The sequence below is a fragment of the Lactuca sativa genome, chromosome 7 (assembly GCF_002870075.4).
Source record: "Lactuca sativa cultivar Salinas chromosome 7, Lsat_Salinas_v11, whole genome shotgun sequence".
NCBI lineage: Eukaryota > Viridiplantae > Streptophyta > Magnoliopsida > Asterales > Asteraceae > Lactuca > Lactuca sativa.
In genome coordinates, this window is record NC_056629.2 from 10,723,738 (window position 1) to 10,748,404 (window position 24,667).

General features: G+C 32.3%; 2 protein-coding genes across 2 annotated transcripts; one reads left to right on the plus strand and one right to left on the minus strand.

The window, feature by feature from the left end:
• The first annotated feature begins 15,928 nt into the window (after positions 1-15,928).
• Positions 15,929-18,573, plus strand: LOC111881376 (vesicle-associated protein 1-3). Its single transcript, XM_023877770.3, has 8 exons — positions 15,929-16,126; positions 16,703-16,773; positions 16,870-16,951; positions 17,061-17,176; positions 17,279-17,431; positions 17,510-17,551; positions 17,943-18,020; positions 18,283-18,573. The coding sequence occupies exons 1-8, from the start codon at positions 16,075-16,077 to the stop codon at positions 18,394-18,396; spliced, it is 708 nt and encodes a 235-aa protein (XP_023733538.1). The 5' UTR covers positions 15,929-16,074; the 3' UTR covers positions 18,397-18,573.
• Positions 18,574-18,842: 269 nt separating this feature from the next.
• LOC111881382 (flavin-containing monooxygenase FMO GS-OX5) lies at positions 18,843-24,421 on the minus strand. The gene is made up of 7 exons (XM_023877776.2): positions 23,910-24,421; positions 21,371-21,452; positions 21,031-21,180; positions 20,533-20,615; positions 19,341-19,476; positions 19,081-19,251; positions 18,843-18,989 (listed from the first exon to the last, which is right to left on the minus strand). Exons 1-7 carry the CDS (start codon positions 24,419-24,421, stop codon positions 18,843-18,845), a joined length of 1,281 nt encoding a protein of 426 aa, XP_023733544.1.
• Positions 24,422-24,667: the final 246 nt, after the last annotated feature.

The following is a 24,667-nucleotide window of genomic DNA, read 5'->3' on the forward strand; positions in this document are numbered from 1 at the left end:
GGAAACTAACCATGGCCTTGCCCTCTGCATCGGACCGAAGCCCGAAACTAACTGCATCGGACCGAAGTCCGGAATTAACTGGGACCTTGTCCCCTGCATCGGACCGAAGTCCGGAACTGACTGAACATAACATAACATAAACATATCAACTAGCATGAACACATATATTGCATGCTGCATCAGACCGGAGTCCGGAACACATAACATAAAACGTGCTTGAATCACAGAGACATCAAGCGCTCTAACTAATGCATCGGACCTGGGTCCGGAACCACTGCTAACTAAACGGGTCAGCATTGTGGCCGTAGACCTGTTCCTACTGGAAGGAAACTCACCGCGTAATGCTGGCTGCTGAGATGCTAACTCTAAAAGTGGCTGACTGCTGCTCCGGAACTGTCCGGCTACAAATCCCAAAAACACTAGATCAGGTACTTATAAATGCCCTCAGGGTAAAATGACTATTCTACCCCCTGTCAAATTCAACTCCCTAGTCAAAGTCAACTTCCAGTTGACCGGACTCGCCGAGTCAAGGCGCAGACTCGTTGAGTCCCTCCATTACTAACTCTGACTTTAACTCACCGAGTCCCTTTCCCACTCACTGATTCACCCTGAACTCGCAAATCGAAGAAAGACGGGGGACTCGCGACTCGACTCGTCGAGTTCGAAGAACAACTCGGCGAGTCCTAGCGTGCAGATTCCATACAATCGATTCTAATCCATTCCAGAGCATCTCACTCGTAGATCTAGGCTCCTGGGACCATCTGAACACATAAAGTTGCTAACTTTACGTGTAACTAAGAAGGAATGAAGCTATTTCACTCAAACTCTACTTTAATCGGGAAAACTCATCTGACTCGCCGAGTTGTATGAACAACTCGTCGAGTCTAAGACAATCTTCATCGGACTCGCCGAGTTGCTCATCCAACTCGTCGAGTCCACGTCTATCTTCATATGACTCGTCGAGTCAACCTTGCGACTCGCCGAGTCCATTCAGTCCTTTTCCCATACATACTTGATTTGAGCCATGCAACGGCTCCAAATCACATATCCAAGCTTCTAGAGCATGCTTATCACGTAAAGTTACAAACTTTACGTGCATGCATGGCTTTAAAGGCTTCAAATGCCAAATTTAAGCTCTTAATGGGGTTCCAAGCTCAAGAGGGACCTCAATCATGACTACAACTGAAACTTTACACTTCTAGAATGCAATGAGGGTCCAGATCTGAAGTATAACCCAGTCATAAGGCTTTATCACCAAGGGTTTCAGGTTTTTGGGCTTAGAAGCAACAATTTGGGGACAAACAAGATCTACTAGATCAATAAGCAAGGTGGAGACTTTATTACCAGAAAAGATGACCACAAATGAGTGTGTTCTAGATCTACTTCCTCTTCCTTGAACTCTTCAACCTTCTCCTTCTTCTACTTGCTCCAAAAGTTCCTTCACAAGGTAACAACCACTCACACACTCTTTAAGGGGGGCTAGGGTTTGGTAAGAAATGCTCTGAGGGTGATGGGGGCGAGGTTGGGGCGCATTAATGCATTTAAATAGGGTGCAAACCCTTAAAATTAGGGCTTCATCCAGACAAGCGGACTCGCCGAGTCCCAACGTATGGACTCGTCGAGTAGCCAACTAAATTTGCTTGATCATCCCGTCTCTACTTGACGAGTCGGGCTACAGACTCGTCGAGTACCCCTTAAGAAATGAAAATTATTTTATTTAAATCATAGACCAGAAAATGAGGCGTTACAACTCTCCCCCACTTATCTTAGACTTCATCCTCGAAGTCTGTTGTTGCTACTGTATCTGAAAATAACTCTGGATAATGCTCCCTCATTTCCCCCTCGGACTCCCACGTCCACTCTGAACCCTTTCGGTGCTGCTACTACACCTTCACTAACTGAACCACCTTGTTCCTTAAGGTCTTCGTCTTTCGATCTAAGATCACAACTTGTCTCTCGATATAATTCAGGCTGCTATCAACCTGAATATCCTCCAAGGGTACAACTGTTGACTCGTCCACCAAACACTTTCTCAATTGAGAAACATGGAAAGTGTTGTGGATCTGGCTAAGCTCTGCCAGAAGATCCAACCAATAAGCAACTCGACCCAACCGGGCCAAAACCCTAAAAGGACCAATGAACCTTTGCTAAGTCCATATCACACTAGGATTAGAAGAGAACCCAAACCTCTATCACCAAGGTATATTACATCAAAGGTGTAAAGAAGGTGTAAAGAGTCCTGAAGACTCATCTACCAAACGTGAAGCCTCACTTCTAGGAGAAGATAGCCTCACTCCTCTTTTGTCAAGTTACACCTTAGAAAGTAAACAATTAAGAATGGCTCTCCAGCCAAAAAAAAAAAGGTTGATTCTAATGGGGACTCATTTTTTCTAGATATGTTTTTGTAACATTCCGTTTTTGTTTTATTATTTCAAGATAGGGTTAAAATAGTAATACAAATAGTTATATAATCAAAAACTAATTTTTTAAGGCTTGACAAATGAATGAAATAAATAAAAGGTATTTTATAGATGCAAAAGGGTTATTGTGTTATTTTTGGAATCTATTTTTTTTTCAAGGAATGAGGGTAGATTCCGTCAAAAGACCAAACCTTAGGGACCTTTCCTCCTAAATTCAGAAAACTATAGCTCATTTAGTACCTTCATTTATCTTTTTTTGATACCTAATCTCGATCACAAAAGAACCTAAGATAACTTTAAAGGATCATGATTTTCGAATGAGATCAATATTTTCGAAGATGTTCATGATTTTCAAAGCATGTTAATATTTTTGAAGATACAGTTTACAAGATTTTTAGTACAAGAACAAATAATAACATACTTCTATTTATACAAAACGATTTTGAAAAAAAATAATTTTTTCAAAGATTTTCAAAGATACATTGTATTACGACTATTAAAATAGAACTTCGAAGCCACGAAAATATTATGAATGGACATCGCCTTAAATAAAGGCACTATTTAAGAAAATGATTTTCAAAAATATTATGCATTTTAGTACTTTCTAAAATGATAGTACATTTTCAGAAATCCAAATTTTGGAAGATCATAATCATATTATAATAGTTTCAATAAAATGATTATGAGATCGAAGTCCCGACCATTATACTTTAGAGGCCTTATGCGAAAATCAAATTGCAGCTCAATAAAAAACATTTCTTATAAAAATGTTATGATGTAATTTATTACGGCTAAATTCAAAATTAAAGTTCATAATAAATATAGGTCACAAAAGTATCCGTTAACAAGATTCAATTAAATTACAGACTATATTTTATATTATTAAAACCACATATTTTTAAATATGTTATGAGTGAACTTGTTGATAAGAAATAAAAAAGTAACGATTACTAAATAAATAAAAACAAACGATATCATCTGTATCAAATAAACTATTTAACAATATTTGTTAGTAATTAAGCATCATATATAAATCTTTACTCATTAGCAATAAATTCAACTAGATTATGACCCGTGTTAAACGCGGGAAACATATAAATAAAATATAAATGTATACAGATATTGCAGAATAATTATAAAAAAAATCAGAATTATTGGTATTATTGAAATGTGTATAAAATACACCGAGGTTGGTAAATATATATAGTCGTTAAAAGACCTCTTTGTAGACAATATTTTTTTATTAGTTGAACGACATTCATCGCCACAAAGTACATTCAAATTTTTTTTACTTGTGACAGCAGAAACAGCTACATATAGTTAACCATGTGCAAAAACGGATCTACGCAAGTATAATCAAACGTTTGACAATGTACTTTCAAAATACATTGTTATTTCATGGTTATATTGCAAAATAGAATTGTTTATTTTTAAAAAATAGCAACTTATTTATGTTTATTTGAAATGAACCACATAACCCCCCATCCCCCCCCCCCCTCCCCACCCTAATAATAAATATAAAAAAACTCTAACAAAGAAATATAAAAATATTTATGTTTGCTCGATTTAAATATTACCCATTACGTATTGAAATTGTTAAAATACATAATAGGCACACAACTTACTTGTTATTATGAGACGAATTAAACAATTTAAACAGATGATGATTTTTTATTTTTATTTTATGACAATGATAAAATAATGGAAAAATGAATGCTTACTTCAAGAATGTTTACTTCAAGACATTGTAAGGTATATGGTCTTAACTGCCGAGTATTCATATCTTTCACATATACCTATTAAATGGTTATTCAAGATGAATTAAAAGTTCATTGTTATTTCTTGTTAATTTAGAAGTATGTTTCGACCATTTTTGCATCAGATAAAAAACATATAAGTTCTTTTAGTATTACTGCAATCCTACTTTCATATAAAATTACTTTTTTCACATTAGATCAAACTCAGTGTTTTTAAGCATTATTATCATCCTATATTATATATTCTTGATAGTTTTTAATAGTTCATTGCAATTTCTCATTTCTTTTTGAAAGTTCGTTGTTATTTCTTATTGCTTTTAGAAATAAGTTTTAGACTATTTTTTTTGTATGAAACCAAATTTGAAGGTTATTTTTGCATTATTACCATCGTATATGTTACATTTCATTTTTATTATTTGAACATAGCTTTTGTAGTTCAAAACCGATACGAATATAAAAATAATGACTACATATTAACCGACTCTTTATAATGTATAATTAAAAATCAAGACACTATAATCATAATTTATTGATGTTAGTTAATATGTAATTTATTTGGGGGTGAGGTTAGTTTTTGGTTATTTATTTGGGAAGTATAATATGTATTCTGCATTACAAGTGTTTATGTTTTAAATTTAACATTTGTTACTTTAGAATTTTATTTTGGCTTGAAATAACCATGATCATCCCATATTTAATATTTTTCTCTTCTTGCACCTTTACTTCCTATTGACTTGCATTCACTAAATCAAGATTTAACATTTTTTAAAACAAATATGGTCAATAAACTACTAAAGTTAATGGATACGCTAAAAGAGACATGAGACTTGCCTTTTGTGAGATCAATGACACCAAATTGGACCACTTCCTACAAAATAATTTAAGAACCGAAGAAAACATTATTGCCCAAATATATAATATCATTATTTAAGTCATAACCTATTATATGCCGACAAAATTGAAAATTTCAGCCAAAACTTTGTTGCATGCCATCAAAGTTGAAAAAAGATCCTTTAAAATTAGATAATGGTATTAATTTAAAAAATTGTCTTTCACTTTTTGTTGGATGTATTTTTTTGATGACAGGAACAATTATCAGTTTAAACATAATCCGTAAAAACCATCATGGCCAAATCATAGATCACTTCATCAACAAAATAGAATACAACAGTCGTAGATGATAATCCAGTTAGAACATCTTTTTCTAAAAGATCAAGAAATTGACAATTTATTAGAATCTTATCACGCTAATAAAATTCATAACAAAGTGACATAGATTGAATCGATAGTTTACAATAAATATAAAAAATGAAGCCCTATCAGAGATAGAAAAACCTGAGGATGAGACAAAAAAAACATGTAACATTACAAAGTTGCAAACATAAAAAACACATGATGCTAAAAATCTAGAAAAATACCAAAATTTATACCTGTTGTGAGATGAGCGTAGAGAACTTGTGTCAGATTTTTTGAGACATTTCGTCAAACACCTAAGGCGTCTGTTCTAATAACCCATATTTTGAATATAACATGACAAAAAAATCCAATGTTACAGGAAAGTATAGAAATGAACTAAATTAACATGTATTTTAGATTATACAAATTATTTTGAACAATGTTCCTTCAAAAATATACTTATTGTTGTTTTATACCTACATACAAAGTTAAATAAAAAAAATGTTAATTGTAATTATGCAATTTGATTCTACAATCAAATAAAAAAAATTCTATAATACCGTAAATATGATATTCAAGGAAATAAGATCATTCCTAGTTTAGATTCTAACTTTTTAGCCTACTTTTGATATGGTTCATGTATTAATATTTAGAGAAACCAGTAGACAAGGATGTTGATATTAAATGTTGTATATTGTTGTTACCGATAAAAAACTAAGTTGTAGCTTAAATTAAAAGTTCTTTTTTCATGGTAAGTATGTTGCTATAAATTGTAAAAAAAAATCACATAGCTATTGCAGTTTGTAGAGGTTGTTGAATATCGAGTCCAAGTTAATATGTTAAGAATTTAATATGAAAATTTTACATTTTTGTTTTCTTTGACTTAATCTAGACTGAATGATGTTATATGAGATTCAAAATAGAAACATAATTTTGTTAGTCATAGAAAACAATCTTTGAAATTTGTATTTACTGTACATAAACATATACAAATTAGAATAATTATAGTTTAACCCTTTCTGGATTAAATTGTTTATAAAATCCATCTCCTTAATAGTGAATAAGATAAATTAAAAAGCATTTACAACACAAAAAAATCACGACAAGTTACTGTTAAAAATGTATCGTAATGTACTTTACACGTACATTCCTAAAAATGGTATAATATGAAGTTATTATATTCAACTATAAACAGTAACTAAGTTGAGATAATCAAACAAACATAAATAGTAGCAACAACCGATTCGATCCATTTTAAAATTAAATTACCAATTTACCCTTCTGATGAACATAGTCCATACTAAATTAATGATTTAGCCTTCAGATAAAAAAATGGAAATATCATGCTAAAAGAATCATTTTAGTATATGTGTCATCTCAATATCTAGTGTTGAATTTCTTTTCTAGCCTAATGCTTTTCTAGTTCCCTAAGTTGAATTACCTATTTTTCCCTTATGTTTCCTTACTTACAGGTTTTTTGCATCTAATTTGCAATTAAATTAAAATAAATCACATAATTTTAGGAGTTTATTGATACCTTCAAAAAGGCAAATTCGAATATTCCTTCTTTATTCTATCACAAATGAATATACCTTTCTGCCCCCAAACCTTAAAATCATACTTAACATTTTAAAAAAAATCCATCCAACAATATCAATAACCTTCAATTATGATTTCAATTTAAAGTTAGAAAATAAATGTTGTAATTCAACCATCATATTAGGATATTAATTTACATTTAAACACTAAATAATATCTCTTTATTCCTATTATACCCTTATCCTCCATTTTCCATTTGGGATTACCATATATTTATCTAAATAGATTATATGAGCTCTATATCAAGATTGCAATCCCTATAATTCAGCCACCAATTTAACATATTATATACAATCAAAAACAGTAACCATATTGAGATTATTAAACAAACAGAAATAGTAGCAGCTCACAATTTGATCAATGTTTAAATTAAATGACTGATTTACCCTTCTGATGAACATTATACATACTAAATTAATGATTTACCATTCGGATAAAAAATGGAAGTATCATGCTAAACGAATACACAAAAAAATTGATTACCATGAACAAAAAAATGGGTATGGTGCATTTTCCTTTCCGTCAAAGTACTTTGCTATATTGTGTTTTAACTGATTTCCATCAGAGTACATTATTTTTTTGTCTAGATTAAAGGTATGTAATATATTTTCCTATTTTTTTGAAAAGTTTCAGAAAAGTAGTTAATCGATTTCATGTAAGCTGTGACAAAGAATATCAAAATATATATGAATACATACATTTGATATATGAACAAAAAATAATCGAAAAAAATATAAAAAAACGAAAGAAGGTACTGACCTTCTAGTGCACAACAATAAAGGTTTGAAGCAAGAATGATAATGGAAATGATAAACAATAAGAATGATGTTGTAGGTGAAGGTTTGAAGAAAAGCAACGATCGAAAATAAATGTGAGTCGCAAATTCAATAATGAATCGTATATGTATGTGATAATTTTAATTCGATTTTTTGGTATTAATGGTTTCCTAATAAAATGAATTTTATATTAATGGTTTGCTAATATAAACAGATTTATATTAATGGTAGATATTTAATGCATTAATTGAAATGGTTTTCAGTAATATGCTTTTAAAGTTGACTATTTTAAAACCTTTATGATCGAAAATTCAAGATTTAAAATATGGAAAATTTTAATTAATATTAAATACATTCTATTTCAATGGATTTAAGTTAATTTTGTTTGACATTTGGAAAGCTTTTATTGAAATTAAATACATTTCATTTAGGGAAGATGATGTCACCAGTTTGATCTAAGGGTGGAAAAAATAAGAATGAAATACAATCAATAACCCAGATTGTTTCAGATGATATCATAAGATTTTTGTTTTAATATATATTAAAGATAACATAATTATTGATATGTTTATTTAATGGTTTTTTTTAAAACGAAAAACTAATTAGGTTTGAATTTTGTAGCCAAAAACTATAAATAATGGAATTAAATTATGAACAATATTAATTAGGGTTAATGATGGCATAGATCGTCAAAAGATGTTTTGAAGGAGATGCTTGCTTAAGTTTGTAGGGATTTGTGTGAAGCCAAAACAGAGGTGTGATAATTGGAGATGCAAGGAAGAGGCAATATGCAAATTCTAAGAATACATGAGCAAAAAAGAACTACCTTATGGTGCTACATTCTGTTATAAACACACAAAACATCAATTGAAGCACAACCATTGACATGAGGAAGAATAGGATTAGGGAATTCTGGTTAAAGAGAAAATAGAGGAGAAAGATGGGGGCGGCTATTCATGTTTTTGGCTAGATTTATGGAGAAACTGATGCCTCATATATAAATATAATGATATGCTTTAATTGATAATATAATTACTAATTTTAAAGATTCTATAATTAAATGTAATTGTGACCGAATTGTGAAATATATTTTAGAAAATATGAATAGATTCTATAATTAAATATGAATAGATTCTATAATTAAAGATTTTATAATTTAATGTAATTGTGTTTGAAATATAATTGGTAAATTTAAAATATTCTATAATTAAACGTTTGAATTCTATTTGGAGAAGATGATGTCATCAATTTGATCTAAGGGTGAAAATCATATGATTGAAATACAATCAAGGGCCTTGATTGCTTCATTGGTGAATTAAGGGTTCTCTTTTAATAATATTTTGAGATTGGATATAAATAACTATTCAAAAGAAATTAACAACCAACATATTTATATTTTCTAATCGTTCTACTAGTACTTTAGTAACAATTTCATCTATTATTCTTTGATGATTAATACTTAAAAAAAACCCTTTCTCAATCGAAATCAAAGTCAAAAGATTTATTTCTTTTGAAATATAGTAGATTGCAAATATGTTTATAAAAGTTTTAGTTTTGAAAACTTAATTTGTATAGAATGAACTTTTTTCATTTTAAAAAATAAATAAATATTATAGGTTGGTTATATTATCTTAGTTGGTGCATTTTTTGTGTAACAATGGTAGTTCATTGCCATTTATAACCTATTTTAAATATTTTTTGCAATTTGTCTTTATATTTGTATATGTAAATTCTAATTGACATAAATAACATAATGGGATTAGTAGCATGCAACTATATTTTAATTAATGTATTTTTAATCTTTTGATAATATAAATATAAAGGACATTTTTTGATCAGAGGGAAAATGTCATTGTAGCCCCACTAACTTACAAGTTTTTGTTTAAAAGGTCCCTTATTTTATTTTTTGGCTTTAGAAGGGCATAAACTAACATTTAACCGGCTAATTTGACCATTTTTAATAAAGTGAAGGGGTCACCCGGTGACCCCAATCCCAATCAGCATTATTTCTTGGACATATCATTAAAAGAAAGCCAGGTCATTAAACTAAATCATATGCCACGTGTTAGTGTATCGATAAATGACACCGACCCTTCCTTTCCAAGTAATTTTCATCTTTAATCGGTTTCATCTACGAATATCTTCTTTTTCTTCAACTATTCATCCAAAAATCATACCTGGATTTTTTTCTATGGCCGTCTACATGAAAATAGATTTTTATTTTGCTGGTTTGTTTACGAGGTATCCAGTGATCAGTTACTCAGATAGAGTGGAGCAAAGGTTTGAGGATGTGGATTTTGCTGGAATGGACAAAAACGAATTTCTAGTGTTCATTCAGAGATTTGCAAACGAGACATGTGTTGATGTGTACTTTTGCATGCCCGATATCGAGTTCCCTAAAGGACTCAGGATAATGGCAACTGAGAAAGACTACCAGGAGTTTATCGAAGTAGGGTATGATTCTGGTTGTGTAATTTCTGTGTACATGGATCATGTTAGTGTTCATGTTCATCAATGCATTGTTGATGAGATGGCTAAAGTATGCACCCCGAGGACAAGTTTTCTGTTGTAGGTGAAGTAGTAGAAGAGTTGCATGTTGAGACAGAAGGAGGCATTGACCTAGATGAAGTACAAGTGCAAGGTGATTTGGATGACAACATTGAAGATGGAGATTGCATCCCCATGAACAAGACCTTGAATGATGTATTTTTGAACAAGCTCTGCCCCAAGGAGCAACCAACTCCACACACTCCACCTCAAGAGGATCCATCTCATGAAGATCCATTTGATCAGATGGATGAACACGGCCCAATTCATGAGGAGGTAACAGCTTTTAATGAAAATGTTCATTGGAAAAAACAAAAACCTGTGTTAGGAATGAGATTTGAAAATCCTAAACAATTAAAACATATGTTGTGTAATTATGTTGTTGCTAAAGGATATCAATTGTGCTACAAAAAAATGATAGTAGGAGGCTTTTAGTTAAATGTTGTTCAGGGCAATGCAAGTTTAGATTGTGGGCTTCATGGATGAGTGAGGAAAATTCATTTCAGATTAAGTCTCTTATAGATGACCATAATTGTGCTAGAAATTTTAAAATGGGGTCAATTATAAGCTATGCATGGATTGGTAGCCATTTCACATCTAAATTTTTACAAAAACAAAAAATAAGTGTTAGGCTACTAAAGGAAGAAGTAAAACAAAAATTTGGAATTGATGTGAGTATGGGACAGTGTAGAAGAGCAAAGAAATATGCAATTGAACTTATTGAAGGTACACTAGTTAAGCATTATGCCAAGCTTTGGTCATATGGTTAAGAGATAAGAAGATCCAATCCAGGATCAACTGTCAAATTGGATGTCAACAGTATGCCTGATGGGAAGACATATTTTTAGTAAGTTTTACATATGCTTTGAGGGGCTGAAACAAGGTTGGAAAGGAAATTGTAGAAGAGTAATAAAGCTGGATGGTTGTTTCTTAAAGGGATCATGTAGTGGAGAATTGATATGTGTCGTAGGAAGAGATGCTAACAACTATATTTTCCTAATAGCATGGGCAGTTGTGTGTGTGGAAAATAAAGAAAATTGGAAATGGTTTTTGGAGAATCTTCAAGATGATCTACAAGTTGATGATGGTAGTGGTATCACTCTGATGTTAGATCAACATAAGGTATATCACTTATTATACTTCATATTTCTTGTTAATAAAATTCCATTTCTTAACATATGAATTTAAATTGTATAGGGGCTATTGGAGGCTGTGAAGGAAGTATTGCCTAATGCTGAACACAGACAGTGTGCAAGGCATATTGTTGCCAACTTTAGGAAAAGGTTCAGTGGTGTGCATTATGAGAGGATGTTTTGGAAAGCTTGCAAAGCATCAACTGAACCTTATTTAAGGCAGCAATGAAGGAAATACAAGTACTAAATCCTGCAACATTTGACTACCTTATGGAAAAGAACCTAAAATCATGGAGTAGAGCTTTCTTTAGAGAGGGGAGGATGTGCGATGCAGTTGAAAATGGATTATCTGAAAGCTTCAACAATGTCATTAGAGATGCAAGGAAAAAACCAATAATCACAATGTTAGAAGAAATTAGGTTGTATGTTATGGAGAGGCAATTCAATCTCACCAAAAGGTTGTTCATGGCCTGATTTGAAACCATGCCCAGCCATTACAATCCTATTGAATCAGTTGAAAAGAGCTCAAAGGTTTTTTCTTTTCTATTAATACTTTATTTAGTTTTTCCACTATACACCCTAACTTTTATACCATTGCATCAGGTATTGAAGAAAAAACTTGGTACATGGGTTGAGGGTAACAATGGGGAAGGCAACACTATTGACAAGCCAATGGAACTGGAATAGGTTAAGTGTGGTCAATGTCGTTATGTAGTCAATGTGTTTATGACAACTGATTTCGGGTTAAGTGTTTTAATTTGATGTTTTCTACTCACTTTGGTCATGCTAAACAATGTTGGATTAAGTGTTTCAATTTTATGTTATGTACTCACTGTGGTGTTATGTAGTCACTTTGCTTATGCTAAACAATGTTGGATTAAGTGTTTCGATTTTATGTTCTGTACTATTTAAATTACTATGTTATGAACTCACTGTGGTGTTATGTATGCAAAAGGTTTCAATGTCCTAATGATGGTGTGTTGTGTTTATGGACGTGCATGGTATTGGGGTCCATTATTTACATTAGTGCTGGATATATATGGTCCCATTTACTCTAGGTGAACATGGCATTGATGTCTATTATTGACATTAGTGATTGAAAGTCATTACAAGGATAATGTAAATAACCATAACAATTTCCTTGACAAGGACATAAAAAACTGCTACATACGAACTACAACTTGTACACAATTATGCCAAAGAAAATAATCCAACTTAGAACTAAAGACATCTTCAATTTCCAAATCTTTGATTCAAGCTTCTTTTTTGACCTAGCCAATCCTGCAATCATAACTGCTTCATCACTCATATTCTTAGTGTCTGCTTTTTCTACCCAACAAATAAAACCATTACGAGGTCCCTAACAAAATCAATTTAGAAGTTAGAAGTGTAGAATGCAAAGATAAAAACAAATAAATTAGGGATACAATGTCCTGATAAAGAAAGTCAAACAAACCTTAGTGGGGCAAGCATAGAATGGTCTTCCAGGGTTTGATGGAGTGTAAGACATTCTGATTATGGCCAAACATCCACATGAGCATTTCACCATTTTTGCTTTGTTATTTCCGAGAGCTGCTAACTTCAAAATGCAAACAAGAACATGTACAAAGAAATGGGATCTACTGCCGAGTAAAGGAGGTAAAGTACTTATAAAGAGCAAATGACGAAAATATCCCAGCCGAGTAAGGAAGTAGGTTCTTAAAAATTGTAAATTCCGAAAATACCCCTTGACGAAATTACCCCAATGTTTGACCTCATTAACATCTGTCACAGTTGGTCTACCAACAACAATTAATTTTCATTAATTAAGCCAACCAAGTGTCCAAATCGTTAGTCTTAATCAAGAACATTGATCCCAACAAATCAAAACGCATTCAAGGTGTTTACATTTCATCAAGATAATATCAAAATGCCTGTTACATGTTCCCAGGACTTCAAAAAACATCCGTAAACAACCACCACTAGATTACCACATACATCATAGGCGATTACCACAAACACAAACGAACACACACAATCCTAATAACATATATTACAATAAAAACCTTAAACATAATAGACGATTAAGATGAACACTAGATTATCATACCACTACTATTCACCTCCTTGAGAATCACTTGCTGAATATCAAGTGAATGATGAAAATCATTAGCAGGAGCATCACCACGACAAGACCCACAACCAACAACGCAATAGCTTTAATCTGCTTCTCAACCTTGTCGAACCTTTGCTGCATGTTCAGGACATCAACCCTGGAATGAAGGTAATCGCGACCCATCTCCTCCTTCATGCGCTCCACCTCACCTTTTTGCTCGGCTATTTTATCACCACAGTCGCAGAAAATCGTGTGCAAATCGTTCAAGTATAGCCCGTCTCTTGAGCTAATCGAGTTGTTGGAGTTTATAGTATCTGGTGATGGTGGTGGGGTAGGCTCCATGGAAGACAATGAAAGGGAACACGAGTATTCTATTTTCGTTTGTCGGGTTGTGTTTGGCCGGAAGTGGTAACAAAGTGTTAGGGTTTTGTCCAAGAGACCATCCATTTATATAGTAGGGGACCACCTCACCCTTAGTGCCCAAGTAAGTGAACTCGGTGGTGAGTCGATGACGTGTAAACTGAGTCGTCTGAGTTGACTCAGTAGGTTACTTGGATGATGACATGACAAGCAAACCGGTTGAATTGGGTCATAATCCCAAATTAGCCGGTTAAATGTTAGTTTATGCCCTTCTAAAGTAAAAAAATAAAATAAGGGACCTTTTAAACCAAAACTTGTAAGTTAGTGGGGCTACAGTGACATTTTTCCTTGATCAGAAGCCTATTATGATTGACGGTTCGTGCGCTCGTGCAACTAACAAACCCTATTTTTATTTATTTTTTTGGTTATTGAGATAAATATCTAACTTTTTAAAATTTTAACCAAAAGAAAATTTCATTAATATTCTTATAACCTTAAAATATTACTTCTATATCCTTACAAATTTTAGAATTATATATATCATTCTAAATCTATAAGATTCACATCTAAATCCAATCTCATATTTTAATTAGAATTAAACTAATTTAATATTAAAAAATTATCTAGATTCAAATTCAATATGATGTTACTAAAATATATTTTCTAAATTAAAGGATAAAATTAAACCATTTTAATTTGGATAAATCCAATTAAATGAGGTCGTGATATGCATCTTTTTTTCCTGATAAAAAAATAATTTTCTAAAAGTCGACCTAATATTGCATAATTCTTTGTCTTTTAGGAATAACAACAAGCTATTTTGATCGATGGTCAAATAAAACACCATGATATTGCAAGCAAATAATAACGTGAACAAATAATTGGTTGAATGGTTGTGTTTGGTTTCAAATTAATTGTAAATCAATTTTGGACACTAGAAGTGATAAAATTTCAAAGTTTATGAAGATTATTTTTGGTTAATATATGTAAGCAAGTATAAATTTGAGATTTGAAAGTGATGGCATCTCGTCTAGAAGTCAAGAGTATATTTCTTTACAAAGGTATTGTGGTCTAATCTTATGTTGCATATATGCACACTGTGAGAGAAGATTTATTCCAAGTTTTCATACCACAAATTTTGTAAGTAGAAGCACATAAAAATGAACAGGCTTTCAGTTCACCTTTTAATTTAAAAGCATTAAATGCTATATAATATATCCACTTGACGACTTGAAATCGACCGATAGGATCCTTGATCATTTAATAAAAAGATTAAGATTTATAACTAAACATAGTTTATTCGATAAATCATAACTTTCTTGCCCAAACATTTTGTTTACAATAGTTTGGTGTTTTATTGGACTGTTGTTCAAAATAGCTTATTGTTATACATGGATGTTGAAGAACAGTATGATGAAGTTCAAAATAATTTGCTATTATTCCTGAAAATGAAGAACCGTATGATGAAGAAGATGAACATGGTTATCCTTCATTTAGAAAATGATTTTTCAATTAGGAAAAAAATGCATATCATGGCCTGATTTAATTGGATTTATCCAAATTAAAATGGTTTAATTATAATCTTTAATTTAGGAAAGGTATTTTAGTAACACCAAATAGAATTTTGAATTCTAATTTTTTTAATATTAAGTTAGTTTAATTCTAATTAAAATATGAGATTGTATATAAATGTGGATTTTATAGGTTTACGATGATATATATGTAACTATAAAATTTATAAAGATATATAAATAATATTTTGGAGTTTATAAAAATGTAAATGACTCCAAAAATTATCGTTTTTAAGAAATCCAACACGTCGATAAGATGTCAAAAACGAAATTGACTGACTCATTTGACACTATGCCACGTTGTACCGGGGGTCCATAATTCATACCACCAAACATTTTTTTTTTTTTTTTCTCCTAAAAGAGCCATCCACCCTTGACCAGGGTATTGGCGATAATAACCAGAGATGTTTTTTCCATATTTACCCTTAATCACACTCAAAGCTACTCGCCACCTTCTTTTAAAAAGCCCACCACCATCAGGGTTAGTTTCGTCAATCAACTGGACCAGTCTATCGCTTCTTTAAATTAATACGTTAAAATTAAGAACCCTAACCGAACTCCTCACCCATTCTTGCCATTCCTCGACACAAAATTCATCAAATTAGGGGTTCCCGGATCGGAATTTGTTGCATTTACAGTCATGAGCACCGGGGATTTTCTCAATCTTCACCCTTCAGAACTCAAATTTCCATGTAAGTTGTTAGTTTTGATCTTGCTGTTATTAATGTTCTTTTTCTGTAAATTTAGATTTTGTACTTGCGATTTGTTTGATGTACTATTAAGTTCTTTCGTGGAGTGTACTAAGCGTTTTAGTTCGATCAGGTTACTCGTGATTTCTTGCTAACTGAATAGAAGTGTGATTTAAGATTTGTTTATTGATTCATTTTAGGGTTTTTGGCTTAGCGTCTGTTAGCGTTTTTTTAGTTGTTATCAAAGAATAAGTGTTGAATCACAAGTCAACTACAAGTCTACAAGACTTCATAATCGAGCAGTTGAATCCATGAACAAGAGTAGATAGGAAGACCGATAAAAATAATAGCTTTCTTCCATGAACAAGTCTACAATCAAATCATCGGTTTTCTTGTGAATTCTGCTCAATTCTGCAGATTTTTTTGGTGACTTGTAGATCAACTCACTAACGTAAATTTTAGATTGCTTGCATTCTTCTATTGCACATACTTTTATCTCTGTTCTTTGCTATGTTCCTATGCCCTTCTATGTGAAAACAAAAAAAAAAAACAAAATGGGATTCATTTTTATTTGTGTAGTTGAGTTGAAGAAGCAGAGCTCATGTTCCTTACAGTTGACCAACAAGACTGATCAATATATTGCCTTCAAGGTATCTGATTGGTACTTCATTTTTTTCAGTGACTTGTAACTTATTGCTCTTCCATAAAGTTTGACAAGCTTCTGTAATTTTATCATGTGGTTGAAGGTTAAAACAACAAACCCCAAAAAATATTGTGTTCGTCCAAACACTGGAATTGTATTACCAAGATCAGTTTGTAATGTCACAGGTAACAAATCTTACCATATAATCCTGCTAACATTGAATCTCGTTCTCTACCTATGTGGGACAATTAATGTGGATTATGACTACTTACAAATTTCTTTGACTTTTTGTAGTTACAATGCAAGCACAGAAAGAGACACCTTCTGACATGCAGTGCAAAGACAAGTTTCTCTTGCAAGCTGTTATTGCACCTATTGGGGCAACTAATAAGGACATAACTGCCAACATGGTGACTCATCTTTTCATGAACTTTAGTTTTTAGTGCAAAATTATGTGGTAGATTATCTGATTATCAATCCAAAAACTAAAACTATCTGTGTTTTTTTTGTAGTTCAATAAAGAGGAGAACAAGGTTGTTGAGGAGTTTAAATTGAGGGTTGTATACATTCCTGCTAATCCTCCATCACCTGTCCCAGAGGAATCTGAAGAAGGTTCCTCCCCGAGGGGCGAAGATGGAAGTCAAAATTCTTCATGGCCTGATGTTGTAAGCAATTTTTGTTTTTGCTAATATAACTTTTCATTCAATCATTTCCAAAAGCTTAATTTGATTGTATGAATGTAGACAACAAGATCCGTGGATCCCAAGGAGAAGCTCTCTGCAGAGGTGATTGTATATTTCTTCTCAGAAGTCTATTTTTATTTTTGTATTCTATAAAATGCTTAGTAAGAAAAAGAAAATTCCTAATATGCAAAATTGGAAACGAAGACTAAAAATCAATACAAGCTTGTATTTTTATGACTACAAAAGAGAAAAAATGAGATGATAACAGAAGTTCTTTTCTCTTGTAGTATGGAAATTAAAGACTTAAATATTGGTATTCATTCATACAGTTATACTACATTCTATCTGCATGACTCATGAAACAATTTCTTTATTTTCTTGATTCGGTGTTGAATATTATGAGTTTTCGTCAAACCCCTAAAACGACCCTTAACAAGGAATTTCTTTATGATTAATGTAACGAGGGAGGGTATTATTGTAATATATGCTGCAGTCGGTTTCTATGGTATCAAGGTTGACTGATGAAAAAACAGCTGCTCTTAAACAAAGTCAGAAGCTCCAACAGGAACTGGTATGTCTTTTTGCATCTGATGACCTACTTTATAGACAATTTACAAAATTGGTCCCTGTACTTTACTACGATTTGTAAGTTTAGTCCATTCTTTGAAATCTTCCAAAGGCTTCATCTAGTTCCGGATTTAGTTCCCAGAAATTAGACCAAACTTGTGGTTTTGAGTAAAGTGAAGGGACTGAATTTGTAATTTACTCTTATTTATATTATTCTAAAATAACAGATATATGAATTTTGTTATGTCGTTTTGAATTAAAAATAGGAGCTGATGAGAAAACAAACTGTGAAAAATCAATCAGGCGGTTATTCGATATTATTTCTGGTGGTGGTGGGTATAATAAGTTTTGTGGTTGGGTACCTTATCAAGCAGACATAGAAGAAGAAGCAATGGGAAAATTGTGGATTTGTTTTTATTTATTTTAGATGCAAATTCTCGTGGTTTTTCTGCAAAGATTATCAAACCCTTGTTTATTTTTAGTCGTGTTGTAAGTGTAAAACTGGTTTGAGTACATTTTATTTTTTAATTTAAGACCATGATCAGTTGAAGCTACAACTAATTTTATGAATATTATGAGATTTGTTTCTTGATCAGGACAAAGCGACTTATTGGGTTAAGTAAAAAAAAAACACTGCCTAAATTTGTAAAATATTGTTATACTTGGTATTATTTTTTACCATTACGATAAATTTCTTAGCACATGAGTAAGGATAGTACACATAAATATTTTTTTTGTCAATCGAGCTACTCATTTTTATTACATCTTTCTAGACATTTGTTTGATAAGCATACATAAAGATAAATCATTGTCTGAAAGCCCGTAATTATATACCAAATTTCACCTTGAATAAATTCATAATATCATCGTAATTCCCAGATATGGCACAATAGATGATGTATTTGAACATCTCTGCAAATTTCTTTTCCACGTTCATTCCCAACTGAGCAGAAACCCAATCTATGTAATCATTCTGTCATTAGGATTTAGGTGTCAAGATGTTATGTACATACTATTAGCATTTAAGTTAAGGAAGTATATAAAAATAATAGCTTTAGAAAGACCTCAATTTCAAAAAAATGTGTGTAAGCTTTAGGAAATCCATCATCTTCTATATCTCCATGATGTTCTTTGATGTCTCTCAACATTTGATCTTTTGATGGCAGTGATATCTTCATTGACAACGTCTTTGCTATCCATTTTGATTGACACTCGACTATTAGAAATGTAAGACTCTAGTTAATATTAGGAAACCATGTTAGTTATATGTGTTTTACATGATCAATGATGTAAAATAAAAGGAAAATAGTAACAATGTACTTACTCTTTCAGGTAGTCCAACAAAAGATAGTCTTGGAGCTAGTTGTGGGGGGAAAACATGTTTGTAGAGAGGTCCAATGCGTTTGTCTTGTACCCTCACAATGCCATTAGTCTTAAGAAATGGAACATGGCATTTGTACCTAAAATGTGAAGTCTATATGTTTAGAACATACCCAACCTAACACCCAATTTCATTTTTGTACTATTTTTATAGCATTTTGGTGTAAAGGAATAATATAAAACCTAATTTGGCATTGAATTGTCTTTTGACACCAATATGGTAGAAAATTTAATATGTCCATTTTGATCCTTCAAATTTTAGGTTTCTACATTTCTAGCTTATTCAGTTGTATAGTTATAGTTTAAAGGTAACAACTACTTCTTATAATATATAGGGTATATGTTAAATTAATTCAAACTAATAATTTATTTGGTTATAATTATATGATAATATGATTTATAAAGTCATTGCGACAAAAAAAGATGCAAGATAAATGTGTAGAAATATGATAAACATAAAGGATGTTTTAGAAAAAAATATATAAGTCTCAAACAAATAATATATTAAGAGTATACTTTTTGTATAAAAATGATATGCAAGATGAAACTATATTTGCATAATCTTGGAGCAAAAATGTCAGCTTCCTAGAGACACCGGATAATTAGGAACTACATATTGCCTAGCAACTAAAGTACTTGGTGAATTAATAAAACCAACGTGACCCCTATTCTAAATTTCTAATAAAAAGACTAAAGGCCCTTACCGAAGATTCAAAGGGAGGACACTAATATAAAGTCAGAAGATCTTCTGCTGAGTGAAAGTCTTCTTTGGATCTTTTCGGGTCTATTTCTTTTTCATCAATCGAGGCGAGAGTGATGAAACAATATTTTTACAAATTTGGAGGTGGAGACGACCTTATCTTTAACTGCTAATAATATTTTCTAAACTTTGTTAAGGACATGTCATCCTAAGTTGAAGTTTATGAGTTTTGAACCGGGATAAACTCCAATGTGAAGTGATTAATTCAAGAGATCTCGACTTTTTCTATCATATATATATATATATATATATATATATATATATATATATATATATATATATATATATATATATATATATATATATATATATATATATATATATATATATATATATATATATATAAAGAGAGAGAGAGAGAGAGAGAGAGTCATACCCAGTGCAATGGAATATGATATGTGCATCAATTGATAATCCATCTTCAAATGTAATTGTACCATCATCGTTGATACAATCTATCTGTCAAATAAAAAAACAATTGTATTTGTCATGTTTGTATATCTTTATATGATATAAGAGACAAAGTTTAGAATCATTATAAATTACATATCTACTAATATGAAAATTCATTTAAATGTATATATACAAGAGCAATGCAAAACACGCCACTTCCGCGACCTTATTTGCCCCCTTTTTGAAGCCAAGTTTGCTTCCTCACTCAAGTTGCTTCACCAATCACCAACCAAAAAGGCTGCTTCCGAAGCCTCAATCGATGCTGCTGCTTCTACTAAAAATTTCAGTTTTCTCAAATATATTTGGTTCAAGACCTCTACTAAAATCACCCATTTTGATTTTACGTAGACAAAAGACATAATAGACTTTAAATTGCGCATTTAGTCATTCTAATAAAGAGTAATCATATACTTTAATTTACCTTAGCATGCTGCCAGATATTGCTGAACTTCTCCGATTTCGAGACTTTAACATGAGGAGATCTTGATGACATGTGAACTTCTTTGGCAACCGTTGCTATTTCTCTTGACAAGTCCAATGCACTTGGCCCATTCCCAATTACAACTACAATCTTTTCATGTTTTTAAATTACATGTTTGTTAAATTAAATACTCTCTTTTGAACCTAAAAAACCAGTTTATTTAGTTGATGTAAGCTGCTAAATCTTTTTAAATTATATAATTTGAAGACACTCTTAAATACATAGATGAAATGTTTAATAATAACATGTTTGTATTTCGTAGTATTTTCTTATTACTAACCTGATCTCGAAATGGCTCGGGAACACGATAGTTGTGACTATGCATTTGCTTCTTAGACCATTTTTCGATTCCTGTATCATTTTTGAAAAATATATAAAAACTTTAATGGATTTAATAATATATAATGGAAGCTTCTGTTCTAAAGGAATCAACTAAAGGCTGCCGAGATTCAAATATTTGTATGTAAAGTTACTGCCTGAACTCAATTGTGCTACACCTTAGGTGGTGGATGGATTCTTTCAATTCCTTTCACTTTTTTGCTATAAGATGGCAACCTCATTTTCCCCCACCTTCCTTTACCGATAGAAAATGATTATATCTTATTATTATTTTTAATTATATTAAAATGTAATTTAATAATTATATAAATATTTAAAATAATAAAAGAGGAAGATTTCATTAAGTTTATTAAAACCATTAAATAGTTAAAAATGACAATATTTTGAATCAGATTTGTTGAAGCACTTGCGTGTGACTTGTCTTGGAGTGATTTTGATGGGAGAGTTGTTTGGATTCATTTTAGCAATAGAAAATATAGTGTTGTGTGTGAAATGAGCAGCAAGCGTTTTGTGAAATAAAATATTTGATAATATTGTATTTATAGTGGTCAGTTTAAAAAAAATGAAAAATAGCTATTGGAAAGAAAAAGAATAAAATGCCGTGTAACTTCGTCATACGTTTCTATTCACAAAACCACCATACATCAGGCGGTATGGTGTTCACAACACCACCACGGTGACATCTCATCCCACCGTGGTGTGCTCTTAAGGTATTCCGACCAACCTTAGCATGAAGTTAGCACTTGGCATTGTATCCAAGAAGATGAGTATATATTTACCTTAGTTAAATTTTAATATTTCAAAAAGAATTGATATATTGGTTGTTACATGTAAAACATATTAAATTGTGTCTCATGACTTCATGAGATAACATTTGCAAATCATGTATTTATCAGTGTTTTAAAATTATGTTCGAATTGGCCGGACCGGAGCTGAGGACAAGTGCGTTTCAACAACGATTGGTTTTATGTTAAGTTTTAGACTGGATTGAATTGGACGGTTTCTTCAAAAACCGGGTTGAATCGGTGTAATAAAATTGGTAAAAAAAAATCATGTGAACCTGTTTACTGGACTTAGATAATTAGATTTCACTCTGCCTATTAAAAAAAACAATAAATTTCCCTAGAAAATTGAATAGCTCGATCGATTAAGTTATCTGGAGTGACACAACTCGAAAACCGACGTATACCACTATCAGATGTAAAGTGACAATCGGTTGAACCGGTCATCATCAGACCGATTCAACTAAAAAACTGGCTTTTAAACATTGGTATTTATAGTCCCTTTTAGTTTTAATTGCGATTTGTCTTTTAAAAACATATAGATTTTATTGTATGAAATTTTCCAAAATAGAAATATATTATAATAAAAAATACATTTTAGATAAGATAGACCTAGAATATCAAATGCAGTAGGGATGAGATTTAGAACCGGAAAACCGGACCGGAACCGGAACCGGACCCGTTAGAACCAGAATATATAGAACCGGGTCCGGTTCCGGGTTTAAAAATTGGCTTTATCCGGGTTCCGGGTAATCCGGGTTTGGGTACATTGGGTCCGGGTAAACCGAGTCTAAAATCCGGAACCGGTTTTTGGAACCGGAACCATTTTTAGGGCCGGAACCACTTTTTGTGAAACGTTTACAAGATGCATATCTTATTCGTTTCAACTCCAATTGACATACGGTTTTTTCCAACATGTAGTTTAGAGTTTGTACGTGATTCTAGACTATAAAATTTTCATTTTTAGTTTTATATTCATTGACTTACAGTCCTCAAAAGTTGAGATACCAAAGCTGAAAGTTTTTAGTTTTTTAGTTTTTTTGTATTCGGTGAAAGTTTTAAAGCATGCATATCTAATTCGTTTGAAGTCGGATTGACATGTGGTTTTTTTCAACTTCTAGTTTACAGTTTGTACATGAGTTTAGACTATAATTTTGTCATTTTTGGTTTAACATTCAATGATTTACAGTCCTCCGAAGTCGGGATATCAAAACTGACTTTTCAGCTATTTGTTTTTGTACTTTGTATTATGTGAAAATATTAACACAAGTATATCTCATTCTTTTAAATTCGGATTGACATGCGGGTTTTTCCAGAGTGTATTTTAGAGTTTGTACATGATTTTAGACTCTAATTTTGTTAATTGTGGTTTCGTATTCAATAAGTTACAGCCCCCCAAAGTGAGGATATCAATATGAAAATTTTCAAAGTTCAACCCACTAAGTTGTAAGTAATTACCAAAAAATTCCGGTTTTTTCGGGTTTTCCGGGTCTAAACCCACTTTATCCGGTTCTAACCTACCCACTTTGATGTTTCCGGGTTTTTCGGTTCTAGACCCACTTTACCCGGAACCGCACCGGAGCCGGTTCCTATATACCGGTCCGGTTTCCGGTTCTATAAAATCTTGTTAACCGGTTCTGGGTTTTCCGGGTCCGGGTCCATCGGGTCCGGGTTTGGACCCACTTTCATCCCTAAAATGCAGGCCGAGGTTCATTATTGTGACCGTTACAGGTAACTACCGCATCAAACACCTCCACTGTATTCACCCCATTTGTCTTTGACTCCACCTCAAACTCGATGATCTCCGAGTCAACCAATTCCACTCGGGTCACCACAGTATTGAAACGAATCAACTCAGTGAGTTCAAAGTAACCAGCAAAATCTTCCAAGAACTTTAGAACTTCTTCGTGTCCAGGAAACAACCTCTCATCGCCATATGTTTTATCGTTGAGTTTGAAATCAATGAAGCTCATGAGCTGACGTGGAAGATTCGTCCGCAGTGATTTGTAAAGAGATCCATGAATGATCTCTCTGTTTAGGTCAAGTCCTAAGAGATCTGACTCGAATCGTGGATCGTAGACCCAAGTTCCTCCAAGTCGGTGTGACTTTTCAAACGCCACAACTTGGTGGGACTCTCTTTGAAGCTCACGGGCGGCGATTAGTCCGGAAACACCAGCACCAATGACGGCCACCTTTAAAGAAGTTGCCATGGCTGATAGCTTTCCTCGCTTTTCTGGTAGAAACATATATGATGGAGCAGGTGGGTGGTTTATGTGAAGTTTTCATGGTCAACAATCAATAACCTTTTCTATTTTTTTAAGACAAAATTGCAAAAATGGTCCTGTGGTATGCATTTTTTTGGGGTTTTAGTCTAAACCTCGATTTTTTTGGATTGGTGGTCCTTTTGGGCTGGTTTCTTTGCGTTTTTAGTCCCTCAGTAAACTGAAAAGACTATT